Here is a 12,135-nt window from a genome sequence, read left to right as displayed (position 1 = left end):
AGCCAATCATTAGCTGGCAGCTGGAAGTTTGCTGGGGTCCCTTTGGCTGTGGCTCTCAACAATTCATCCTCCTGGCTTCTGTTTAAGGTCCCAGCTAATGGGACCTTAAAGAAGAAGACTACATTTTGGAGCTAGATGTGTCCCTAAAGACCTTTTTGAACAGTCTTCTTTTTTTTCCTTTGGAGGTCCAGTTTAAGGACTGAGGGCACAGGGAACAAGATGTCATTCTAAGCAAAAAAATGTCCTCTCCTCCTCTTAGGGCTTGGTGGTTTCTTCTGCCCTCCATCAGAAGAAGCAGATAAAGGCACAACTGCAATGGAAACAAGACTCCATTGGGAATTCTTGCTGGAGCAGAAAGGAGTCACATCACTGACCAAGAGAATGTCAAGCGCCTCTCAAAACAAAGAGAAAGAGCTTATTTTATTCATGTGAAAGGGTAGTAGGGGTGAACTAGAATTGAGGAATGTCAATTGGTTTTAGGTGTATTTTAAAAGCTGTTTTTCTTCTCCTGGGAAGCACTTTAACCATGAGGTAGGGGTAGTCAGCCCATCATCCTGGTGTCAAATGTTACATTTTTCATGTTGATGCCACATCCTGCATAAACCTCTTTGCCCTGTGATAGGATGAGTTGTTGCAGCTGTTAAGAGAGCACATGGGTGGAGAGTGGAAGAAAACATAAATCATGCAAGTAACAAGTTCAAGGGCCTAGGAATTTGTTGTTTCAGTGAGTCCTCAACAGCTTTATCTTTTATGTTGTTTGTCCTTAGAGAGTCATGAAGAGGGTGTTCTGGCTTTAATGATGCACCTGGTTTCTAAGGCCCACAAGACTATTTGAAAGTGACTGAAGTGAGGGAGTGGGGGAAAGCACAAATGCTTTTAATACCCCATGAGCCTTGAGTTAAGATGGGAGAGCAGGGAGAGAGCACATGCTATGCTTTTAATAGCTTATAAGCTAAGAGTTAAAGTCCCTGAAGTGCATTTGCCCTTTTCAGGGATGGGAGCTGTCTCATCTGCCCCTTCAGTTTTTACTTGCTTAATCTTAAGGGGTGCTGTTTTTCATGAGGGTCTCTTACTTCTTCATTCTTATGCCTTAGCCCTGGACATGAGCACCTTGGACAACTATACTAGAATCTCATTATTGGCTCCAAAGAGTGTCCCTGCAGACCAAAGGCCCTCTCTGACAGGGTGGATGAAGAGAAGCCTCATATATCAACTTGAGGGGCTGGGAATTTGATTGGGGTGCAGAGAGAAATCAGGGAAGAGCACGAAGAAGGCTAAACTTCAGAGACTGTCTTCAAAACTAGATTCTATCTTGGGAATTTAAGTTGTTTCTCCTGGACTGATGTCCCAGCATGATTTGCCTTAGATTATAAATGGGAAAACTGAGGCCCTCTAGAGAGGATGAGGGAGTCACATTGTGAGGTAGACCAGACTGAGGCAAGAATAATCAGGCTGGCTACCTCTCAGACTGGCTGGGATCCTCTTGCCGGGCTCACACCTTCCTGGCCCACTCCAGAGCCTTTGCCCTGCTGCCTCCCATTCTCTCTTGGCTCTTCACATGTGCTCAGGGGACTGGCTCCAGATAATGTAGGGAGATGTCTCTTTTGATTCTGCACAAGATGCCTTGATTCAAGGTTCTGCACTCTTTTCTTTGTTCTAGCCCTGAGGTACTACATTATCTTGGGCAAGTTGTTTCCCTTTCTTCTTTTAAAAGCAGTTTCTTTTTGTTTTGAAATGGAATCTTACTATGTTTCTCAGGCTGGTCTTAAACCCCTAGGCTGAAGCTATCCTCCTGTCTTAGCCTTGTGAGTAGCTGGGAATACAGGTGTGCACCACCATACCTGATTAAATGTTTCTCCCTTTCTAAGCCTCAGTCCTTTTTACCCAGCTCTGACAAAATGAGTCAAGATCAGAACCAGAGATATTAAAACCTCCATTCTCTTCCCAAAACATTTATCAGAAGCACTGAGAATTATGTTCATTATCTGGCATTCCAGCCATTTCAAGAGACATGCCCAGAGAGGGAAGGGGCCTTGCCAAATTTTCCACCACAACGTGACACTCAGCCTGACTCCTCTCAATCCTTCTCCTTCTATATCTAAAGCCTGGCAATTTCAGTAACTTAAAAGCTCTCGTGTAATAGACAGATTTCTCATACAGAAGAATTCTAATTACTTTAGATACTTTCCTCTTGAGGAAATGCAGCATAACTCCTCACTCCTTAAACATTAGCTGCATATAGTGGCTTCTTTCCAAAGATTACAGCAGCACAAAAAAGGACTAGCTTTAGAGTGAAGAAACCTACAGACACTACTTCAGCCATATGATCAAAGTTAACATCAACAGCAATAAATCATGTTGATAATACAAGCCCTTGATATGATATGATTAGAATAGCATTTTACTTCTGTGGTCTTCCTCCCATGTTGTGGTTTGAATCTAGAAATATCCCCCAAAGAGCTCATATGTTAGGCAATGTAGCAAGTTCAGAGATGAAAATATTGGATTATGAGAGCTATAACTTCATCAGTGGATTAATACATTTGATGGATTAATAAATTGGAATGGACTACTGGGTGGTAATGGTAGGCAAGTAGGGCATGGCTGGAGTAAGTAGGTCACTGGGGATGGGCCTTGGGACTCTTGTCCCTGCTCCTCCTTCCCCTCTGCTTCCTGGGTGCCATGAACTAACAGTTTTCTTCCATCATGCCCTTTCATCATGATGTTCTGCCTCATCTCAGGCCCAGAGCAATGGGAGTAGGCCAATCATGTACTTGGACCTCTGAAACTGTGAGCCCTAAATAAATTTTTCATCCCCTAGTTGTTCTTGTCAGGTACTTTTGGTCACAGAGACAAAAGGTAACTAACACTCTCTCTTGTTTAATCATGAGAAAAACATCAGACAAATTCCAGTGAAGGGATATTCTACAGAATACCTGACCAGTACTTCTTAAATATTGATGACTCCAGATTATCAAAAACAAGGAAATCCTGAGAAAGTGTCACAGTCAATAGGAACTTAAGGAAACATGACAACTAAATGTAGTATGGTACTCTGGATGAGATCCCGGAGGAGACAAAGGACAATGAGTTAAAACTAAGGAAACTTGAACAAAGAGTGGACTTCGGCTAATCATAATGTGCTGATACTGGTTCATTAACAGCAATAAATGCACCACAGTAAAGTAAGATGTTGATAATCAGGGAAACTGGCTGTGGGGTATACAGGATATTTCTGTATTGTCTTCGTAGTAATTCTTTAAATATAAAACTACTCTGAAATTAAAATAAATATATATATTTAAAACCCTACCATATCCATCCCCATGGTACCTTCTCATCTGAGGTATAGCTTCAACTTCCTCACAGCTTTTTCCTCCCTCCCATCCATTCTCCTGACAGCCAGCAGAGGGCTGTCTCTAAAACGCAAATCTGACCTTATCTGAATCCTTCCTGCAAAATAAAGGCGTTAGATGGAAAGTTCGGGAGATATATTGTAAAATACCGACCCGAATATTTGTCTAAAAGTTATTATAGTCCAGACGAATGTGGGAAATATTTCTGGTGTCCGTGGAAATAAAGTTACTAGGTCCAAAATTAAATACAGCTCAGTCTTTCCAAGGTTTTCCAGACAAAGCCTGCTTTTCAGATGCCCAACTCCCGACTCCTCACCCCATCGATTCCCCACCCCACCGCACAACTATAGAGTGAATTCCCTTTGTTCTGCCTTTATCTGTATAGAAACTCCTCAGCCTCAGCCCTCTTTATTCCTGACTTCTCCCTTAGGTCCAGCTACAGGGATTCTGCACCCCCACCCCCCAAAGACGAGAGCGCGCTCCTGTATGATTGTGTTGTGATATCCGGACCGATATCGTAGCTTTTATTTTTTTTTACTACGTAAGAACGAGAAAAAAAAATGGATTCTTCTGGCTTCCCCACGCCTAGCTAACACTAGGCCCCAAGAAAGACTTGACGCACTAGAAATGAACAGATGAATCACCGAATAAATTAAAGTTCAGGCTCAGAACATCTCTTTGCGCATGCGTCAAAGGAAAGGCGTGGGAAGCTCTTTGCTACCTGGCTGGGTCTAAAGCGACCGCCGCGACAGGGAGGGGCTTCCTCAACCTCACCCTGCGATTGGTCAGGATGGTCCGCAATGGTCTGACGCAACGCCTTTGCGGCCTGGAGGAGCTTGCCCCAGGTCTGCAGAACCCCCAGCAACTACCATCTTGGAGGCGATTGCGTAGGCTAGGAGGCTTCGTGCTGGCCTGTTGGAAGACTGGCCGCTAGAGACTGCACACTAGGGCGGACAAAAGACTCGAAGCGGCACTTTGAATTTGCTCAGTTTTATTAGGATCATCAGGGTTCACAGGGAAAAGAGGCGGGACTTCTGGGGGAGCGGGGACAGGAATACCGCAATGGCAAAGCGGCCTTGCATAGACACCTAGGCGGGCTAGCGGCACGGTGAGGGGGGAGGGAAGAAGAAAAGGATGGAAAGAGAGAGACTTGGTAGAACAGGGTGGCAACAGAGCCTTCAAGGCTACTGCACAGCTGCGATGAAGGCCACAAGGACCCTCTCCGCTTTGGGATCAGGGTGTCCACTCCACAGGAAGAGGGGCTGGGGCCAACACTAACAAGGAGAAGGGGGCTAGAGGGGCCCTGACCAAGGCATCACAATAAATACGTTTAGCAGCACACAGAAGCCTGCGGGAGGAGGAGGGCCAAAAAGGGGGAGAATCTCCCTTCCCCCCTCCCAAAATAAGAACTCTGCAATTACTAAACCATAAAAATAAACTTTAAACCCGTGTACGAAGTCGGTCACCCCCCAGAAGTGCAATGTGGAGCCGCGTGGCCCTAGCTGAGGGGGTGGGAAACGGGACAGGGGGAGGGGGATACAGAGAAGAGACCCCCCAAAAGGGTAAGATGTTTATCCGGTTTTCCCCCTCTTCCCCGGGTTGGCCCAAGCGTTTGGGACTTGAAGCACCTCCTCAATGTCAGAATCTTCTGAATCGATTTCACTTCCTTCCTCCACGTAGCTTCTTTCCTCCTCATAGCTGTCTTCGCTTTGCTCACTGCCTGCACAGGGGAGAGAGGCAAGGAAGGGGAAATCGAGGAGGGCAGTTAGATGTCACTCTGAAAAGGAACAGAAGACACAGCCAGGGCCTTTGAGGGGCCTGGAACCACTTTCCAAGCGCCTCTGCTTGGAAAAAGCAGCTCTGTTTGTGTCAGCACATGCCCACAGACTCAATCCCACAGGGTGGGGAGGGGGTAGGAAGGAGGCATGAAGGCAGGGTGGGCTCCCTGCCTCTGTCCTGTCAAAATTGATACATTTCTGAAAGTAGCTTTTTTTCTGTCCCCTCACCCCCCATTCCTCAATCTGGCTCTTCCTGAGTTCAGACCTCAGCTGAATAAACCTATTCATCCCCAGGCAGCTCCCTCACTTCTTTTCCCCAGTCTGGTGCAAACAGGCCCCAGTCTGTCTTTTTCAGCCCAATTCCCCACACCCACTACCACCCCAGGGTTGGGCAGACAGCTCTGCCTCCCATTCTTGGACTTGCCATCAGGTGGGAGAAGAGGACTGACAACTCCCTCAGTTCCCCTACCCTACCTGAAAAATAAATCTAAATTGAGGCCACTCACTCATCCAACGCCATTACCCTTGATGACCCACCCCTGTCTGAAATGATGTTTGTCAGGGAGCCCATGGCCAAAATCTGTAGGAGTGGTTGGTTTTCTCACCCAGTCTATCTCCCTCTCCACCAGGTGGGGGCGGGAATGACACTTCTCTTCTGTCTGCTTAGAATCAAACTCAAATACCTCCTTTACACAGGTTTAAAGTTTATTTTTATGGTCTTCTGGGTCAGAACCAAACTTAGGAGTTACCTCAAATACTTATCTCTCCCTTAAACCCCCTTGTGCAATCCTTCCTCATTTCCCAAAAATGTGTTCTTTGATAATTTCTGTGGTCAAGAAGTTTAAACATGTTGAGATCTGCAAAGTGAAATAGGTTTTTTTTCACAGTAGGTTTTCTTAGTCTTTAAGGTGCTAATATGTGTGATTCTATAAGAGGAAATTATTGTATGTAACATGTATGACCACTGAACCCTTCTGTGAGGACCAACTTTCAAAACTGATAAAACGGTTCTCAGGAGACAATTTTGGAACCCTTGCCCAACAAACCATGCATTTTCACTCTTCTAGGTCCTTGTTCACACTATCCATTCCATGAAAATGCTCCACAGTGCTCTTTATTGGGAATGCAGCTTCCAATTCAAGTATCACCTCCTTTTTCTAGCTCTCCCACCCTCTTCCCCACTCTTGAGTTAGAATTAGCTGCTCCATCCTCTAAGCTTACAAAGGAAACTGTCACTTCACCTTCAGCTGCCCAAACAAGCCTGGGAGTTCTCACAAGACCAGGGAGCTGGGTACAGAGTGCTGAACTGTAATGTATTTGCCACTTTTTTCCACGTATGTGTGTGTGTGTGTGTTTACTTTTAGTTTTCCACCACTATCCCCTATATTTTTGTCTACTTTTTTGTCTTTTGCTCTGTTACAACCTAGAACAGTTCTATCACCTAGAATTGAACTTATTTTTGTTTGGTTTTGTTACATTTATAAATTAAATGCTCTCTGACCTTCCTTTATTTAAAAAGCTGCATAGAAGGTTTTTTCTTTCCTTCAGAAGAAAAGACAGTGTTAGTAGCTGGATACCCTGGTTCCAGGTTTTCTCTGAGAGAAAAGAGTCTAGCTCACCTTCCTCACTGCCCTCCTCCTCTTCTTCTTCCACTGAGTCTTCAGAGATGATCTCTACCTCATCCTCGTAGTCATCCTGGTTGGAGCTGTTATCCTGATCCTTGTCAAAGATGTTAATATCATTCTTGTAGTAGTCAATGTCTCTGTCGTCATCATCACTTCCCTCATTGTCACCCTCGTTGCCATCATCATCACTACCCTCATTGTCACCTTCATTGCCATCATTGTCTTCATCATCACTGCCCTCATCTCCGTTGTCACTATCACTGCTGTCCTGGTTGTTGGCACTGATGGCAAAGTTGCCACTGATGCCTCGGTTGTCACTGTCCAGGTTCTTGTTGTCACTATCAACACTCTTGTTGGGATTCTCATTGTTTTCAGGATTCTCATTTTTGTCGTCAGTGCTCTCATTGTCATCAGTACTCTCGTTGTAAGTGGTCTCATCATCAGCACTCTCGCTACTGTCAGCGATCTCATTGTTGGGGTTCTCAATGTGGTTAGGGCTCTCACTGTCACACAGGCTCTCATTGATGTCAGTTATCTCATTGTCAGTGGTCTCGAAGTAGTCGGTGGTTTCCATGAAGTCAGAAATCTTGATGTCATGAATAGTGTCATTGTCAGTGGTCTCATCAATGTCTGAGATCTCGCTGAGAACGTCTCCCATGGCATAATAGTCATTAGCGTCTTCCATGATCACCATCTCAAATTCATCCTTGGCTTTACTGTGGGGAAGTTTCAGGCTAAGTATGGGGTTAGTGGGAGATAAACCCAGGGAAAACACTGAAAAATGGTAAGTAAATGGGAAGGCAGTAGGCTACAAGGGCTCCTAGGAATGATGTTAGGCTAGGAAGAGTCCCATTTCTGCCCTTGACTATATAACCCTCAGGCCATTTCTGGGAGTCATTCTTCACTTATAAAACATTGCACTAGATTATCCCAAAGGTCCCTTGCAGCTCCATAAATCTTGTATAACACTAACCTAGTCTTTGCTCCATGTCCAACAAACCATTTCTCAACCACCAATTCCCCCATCACCTTTCCTTCTCTTCTTGCTTCTTTCTGTTTGCCCTGTAGCCCCCTTCTCTCATGTAGTAGCGTAGAGGGTTAACCCACAGGTCATTCTTGATAATCTGTTGAAAGAGAAGGGGAATAGAGCCATGTGTATAAGTGCCAGACCTTACATCCAATTCCCCAGACACCCAGGGAAAGTCTAGCAAAGCCTTCTCTGCAAATGCCAAGAGGGTCCTCACCTCAGCAATTCTGTCAGCTTCTGGGAGGCTGTGGTTTGAGAACCAGCTGAAGAAGCTGTGGCTGGTGTCCTGGTTCCTGCGATTGTGGGCCTGGGGTTCCTGGCCCCGGTGCCAGCGAATAGGGGTGGAGTGAGACACCAGCCGGCCTATGGGAAGAGGAGGCCATAGAAACAGGACTGGATAAGGACAGACAGGGGATTTACCTTGGGACCACGACTTACCCGAGCGGTTGCGCTGGAACTCCTTGACGATCACCATGTTTGTAAAGTAAGGGTTTGTCTGGAAGTATAGCTTCATTTTGTAGCCCATGGAGATATGTCTGAGATCCTGTACCTGCTCAGGGTGGTGGCAATGGTGGAATCTTTTCCCCCAACGGTACCTCCCACCCCCCCTCACCTTTAAGGACCAGATTCCTTGGTGTTCCTCTTTGGCCTGACCTGAAGATTGGTCAAGTAGCGGAAAATGTCTTCATCTCGTTGGTTGATCAAGATTGAAATTCTGGGGTGGTTGAGGAACTGATGAGTGGAGCAGTTTAGGTCAAGGATTAACTGTTCAATGTGAGGGAGGGAGGGAAGGCCAGGCAGGGCAGAGCAAAAGAGAGGCTGGAGCAGGAGGATTTCTTCTATATTGATGTGATATGTGTAGAGCAAGCATACTTTATAAAAGCATACTTTTATTCCCATGATACAATTTATGTGATAAGACCCTGTGTTTATGTAATGTTAAATCTGTGTTAGGTAGCCTTGCCATGGTTCATATTTGCTGTGTGTCTGGGTGCTGAGGATCTATGTCCATGTGATATCTCTGGATGCTGAGGGTATGTGTACACAAAATACTATGTATCTGGGGGCTGAAGGCCCCAAGTGATGATGTATCCGGTTACTGAGGGCCTCTAAGTGGGCGTCAAGGGTCTGCATCCACATGATGTTGTGTGAATGGCTCTTAGAGTCTGTGTTCAAGTGATGCTATATGTCTGTGTGCTGAGAAGCTATGGCTACATAACACTGTCTGGGTGCTGAAATCTTGTGACTACATGATACTGTATGCCAGTGTGCTGAGGGCCTGTGATCACATGATATTTATATCAGGATGCCAGGGGTCTGTCTCCATGTAATTCTGTTAAGATGTTAAACCTACATGTTCCTAACATGTTACATGTATATGTGTTCCCCAGGGATGAGCTTAACAATCAGGAACAGTGAATGGGATTCTTCCTATTCTCCCTTTTCCTTCAGTTAACCCCTTGATCTCCATACCCAGGTAATTCTCTCCTGGCCTTTCAGAGGCTCCAGCCCCTCCCAAATGCCCTCTCCTCCATCCCCTCCCAACTCTAGCTAGGATTGAGGTCTCCTAGTGTCTAAGTAGACAACTAGGCTTGCAGAGCCCTCTGTGCCTTAAACATCCTCTCTGGGCAGTTTCTCTGCCTTTCTCCTCCCTCTTCACTGTCTGAGTCAGTTCATCTTCTGTATGCCCCTCCCCTTCTCCTTTCACCATCTCTGGTCCAATTTTTCTGCTGTGCTCCCCTGTTACCCTCCCCCTTTCACTGTTTGTGATCCATTTTTTTTAATGTTATGCTTCTCCTCTTCCCCCACTCTTCCCATATGTGGTCCAGTTTTTATTGTGTGCTCCCCCCAACATCTCCAGTCCAGCTTCTCTGCTGTTTTGCCCTCCTCCTTCCATCCCTCTTCTACCCAATCTAGTCAGTCTTCCGATAGGGGGCTCACCCCCATCTCTGGCCCTTCCCGACATCCCTTCACCCTTTCTGTCCCTCCCCCATGTCTCCTTTTCTGTCATGGGTTTCTGGCCCATGAGTATCGATGAGAAGGATACTGCTTTGACCCAGAAGCCTGGGATGTGCTGAATGATCAGGTCTCTGCGCTCCAGGAAGGGTCTTCGCATCTGGATGAACTTGCGCTTGAGACGCAGGAAGGCCTTGCCTGCCTTGATGTTCACTGCCTCCAGGTCCATTTGAATGCTCTCCAGTGCCTGCAGGATGCTTTCCATCCTCTCAGCATTTCTCTCTTTGCTTTCCTTCACCTTCCTCTGCTTCCTCCGCCGCCGCCGCCGCCTCCTCCTCCTCCTCACACTTTCCTTTTCATCCTCATCCTCATCTTCCACTATGATGACAGCCTCCTCCTTCCTCTTTGGACCGACTAACATCTGGGGCCCCCACCCCCCTGAGCTACAGGTTTCTAGGGCCTTCTCTCCTGCAAGGCTGCTGGGCTCTGCAACCTGAAAGTCAATTTCCAGGCTCCCCCCAGAGGCTTCGGAAGGGGGGAGTGTTTCCAGGCTCCCTGTGGGAGGGGGCAACTCCCCATACCCTGACTCGATCGCAGGATCCCAGCCGGGACCACCAGCACCCAGGGTGAAGTACGCGCGGATCCCCCCCTCCTCAAGAATGACATAGGGTGGCGGTGGGGGCAGCGCGGGGCCCAGTCCCACCCTCCTCATATCAGCCAGCACCTGTGCCGCCTCGGTTTCCTCGCGGAGCCTCGGGCGCTGCTGGGGTGGAGGGAGAGGCAGTCGCAGGAGCGGCGGTGGCGGCGGCGGGGGAGGCGGCGGCGGCGGATCGCGCTGAGGGGGCTCCGAGCCGCTGAGGCGGCGGGTCTTGGCCGGAGGCCCCTCATCCGGGCGGTCCATGGTGACCGCGCTCACAAGCTCAGGAGATAGCACTAGCTCCTTTGCTCTTGGCCGGCCGCCGCTACCAGTTACACCTCAAGTGTAGCCGCTGCGCCTCACGCGACCAGCTCCGCTCACCGCCTCGCTCTGGCGTTCCCTCCCACAGCGATTGCCCTACTCCCTCCGCGCCAATCGCGAGGCCCCGCCCACTGCCTGACGCAAGGAGCCTGCCTGCCTCATCATTGGCTACCGGCCGCCGCGGCGGCGCTCGCGTTCCTGCGACCCCTGCCCGCTCTCACGCAATCTGCTTGCCAACACTACACATCATCACTTTGCGATTGGCTCTCCTCAAACCCGCGAATCAGCGGGCTAGCTACCCCGGCGAAGAGAGGAAAACTGCCAAACGATTGGTTGCGAGGAAAGCTAGGGGAAGAAGCCCCTCTCCCTCACTCTTAAAACGTTTATCCAATGGGAAGAGTACCAGTGGTTCTGAAGACCAAAAAACAAGACGAAAAACAAACGCAGTGAGCAGGATGTGCTCAAATAAAATCGAAGAGCCTCGCTATCGTTCCCCCGCCCCCCTCTCCTCAGCAACTACGCACTTCTTAAATCTGCCCCTTCCCCCATCTCCTGCTTCTGCCCCCGTGGTCAACTCTAATGTATCCACTTAGGGTGCCGGCTGCCCTAGCGCTCCTGCAGTTTAGGCACTCAAGGTCTTTGATTTGGGGTCTAAGTTTTGACGTGGCATTTTCCATCTCTGCAAAATGGTTCTAGAAACAATACTTACACAAAAAAAGTAACTGCCTCTGCGTCATAAAAAATGATAGCGATTCAGCTCATCTGCTAGATTTTTCTAGGACTTTCTATCTCTTAATCTGTTGAACAGTTCTCTTCCCTTCCATCCTTTCCTCCGTGTATACTGCTTTTAATTATATCTTAAGATTTTGTTTTTGACCAGAGATGGATGGTCTTTGGCGAGGCATGGTGGTTAGTGGAATTCTGGCTTTGGGTCTGGAATGAGTGTGACCCTCACATTGTAACCCTAATCAAATCACTGCACCTCTCTGAGCTTCTTCTCTAAATTAGGCATCCCTAGTTCCTAAAGAGATGTAGGTAGCTTCCCATTGCAGCCTTGTTGTGGTAGCAAAGAATGGAAGTGAACCTAGGGATCCATCACCAGGGCAATGGATTGGAAAAATGTGATATATGTTTAAGATGGACCACTAAAATGAATTAGATCTATATATAGCAATATGGCTGGATCTCAAAAACATAATGTTGAGTGAAAAAAGAAACAGAACAAGATTTATAGTACAATACTGTTTATGTAAATTAAAACACACAACAATACCATATATTTTACACAATACACATATGTAAAGAAACACATGATCGGTGGATTGGAAGGACAACGTTAAATACACGAGTGGGTGCCTATGTGGAGTGGGGGAGGATGGGATCAGGGATGGGTGATGAAGGGGACAAAACAAAACAAAAAATAAAAGGGCCTTGC

General features: G+C 47.3%; 1 protein-coding gene across 2 annotated transcripts; it reads right to left on the bottom strand.

Moving 5' to 3' along the window:
* Positions 1-4,330: 4,330 nt before the first annotated feature.
* Positions 4,331-10,776, bottom strand: Tspyl2 (TSPY like 2). 2 transcript variants are annotated; one of them, XM_027950184.2, is made up of 7 exons: positions 9,834-10,776; positions 8,441-8,518; positions 8,225-8,336; positions 8,004-8,149; positions 7,789-7,883; positions 6,754-7,475; positions 4,331-5,076 (listed from the first exon to the last, which is right to left on the bottom strand). In XM_027950184.2, exons 1-7 carry the CDS (start codon positions 10,641-10,643, stop codon positions 4,928-4,930), a joined length of 2,112 nt encoding a protein of 703 aa, XP_027805985.2. In that variant the 5' UTR covers positions 10,644-10,776; the 3' UTR covers positions 4,331-4,927. The 2 variants fall into 2 exon arrangements, with proteins under 2 accessions (XP_027805985.2, XP_027805984.2); XM_027950183.2 differs by having other exon boundaries at positions 8,004-8,336.
* Positions 10,777-12,135: the final 1,359 nt, after the last annotated feature.

This window comes from Marmota flaviventris, chromosome X (genome assembly GCF_047511675.1).
Source record: "Marmota flaviventris isolate mMarFla1 chromosome X, mMarFla1.hap1, whole genome shotgun sequence".
Lineage (NCBI taxonomy): Eukaryota > Metazoa > Chordata > Mammalia > Rodentia > Sciuridae > Marmota > Marmota flaviventris.
This window is presented reverse-complemented; position numbering and strand designations above follow the sequence as displayed.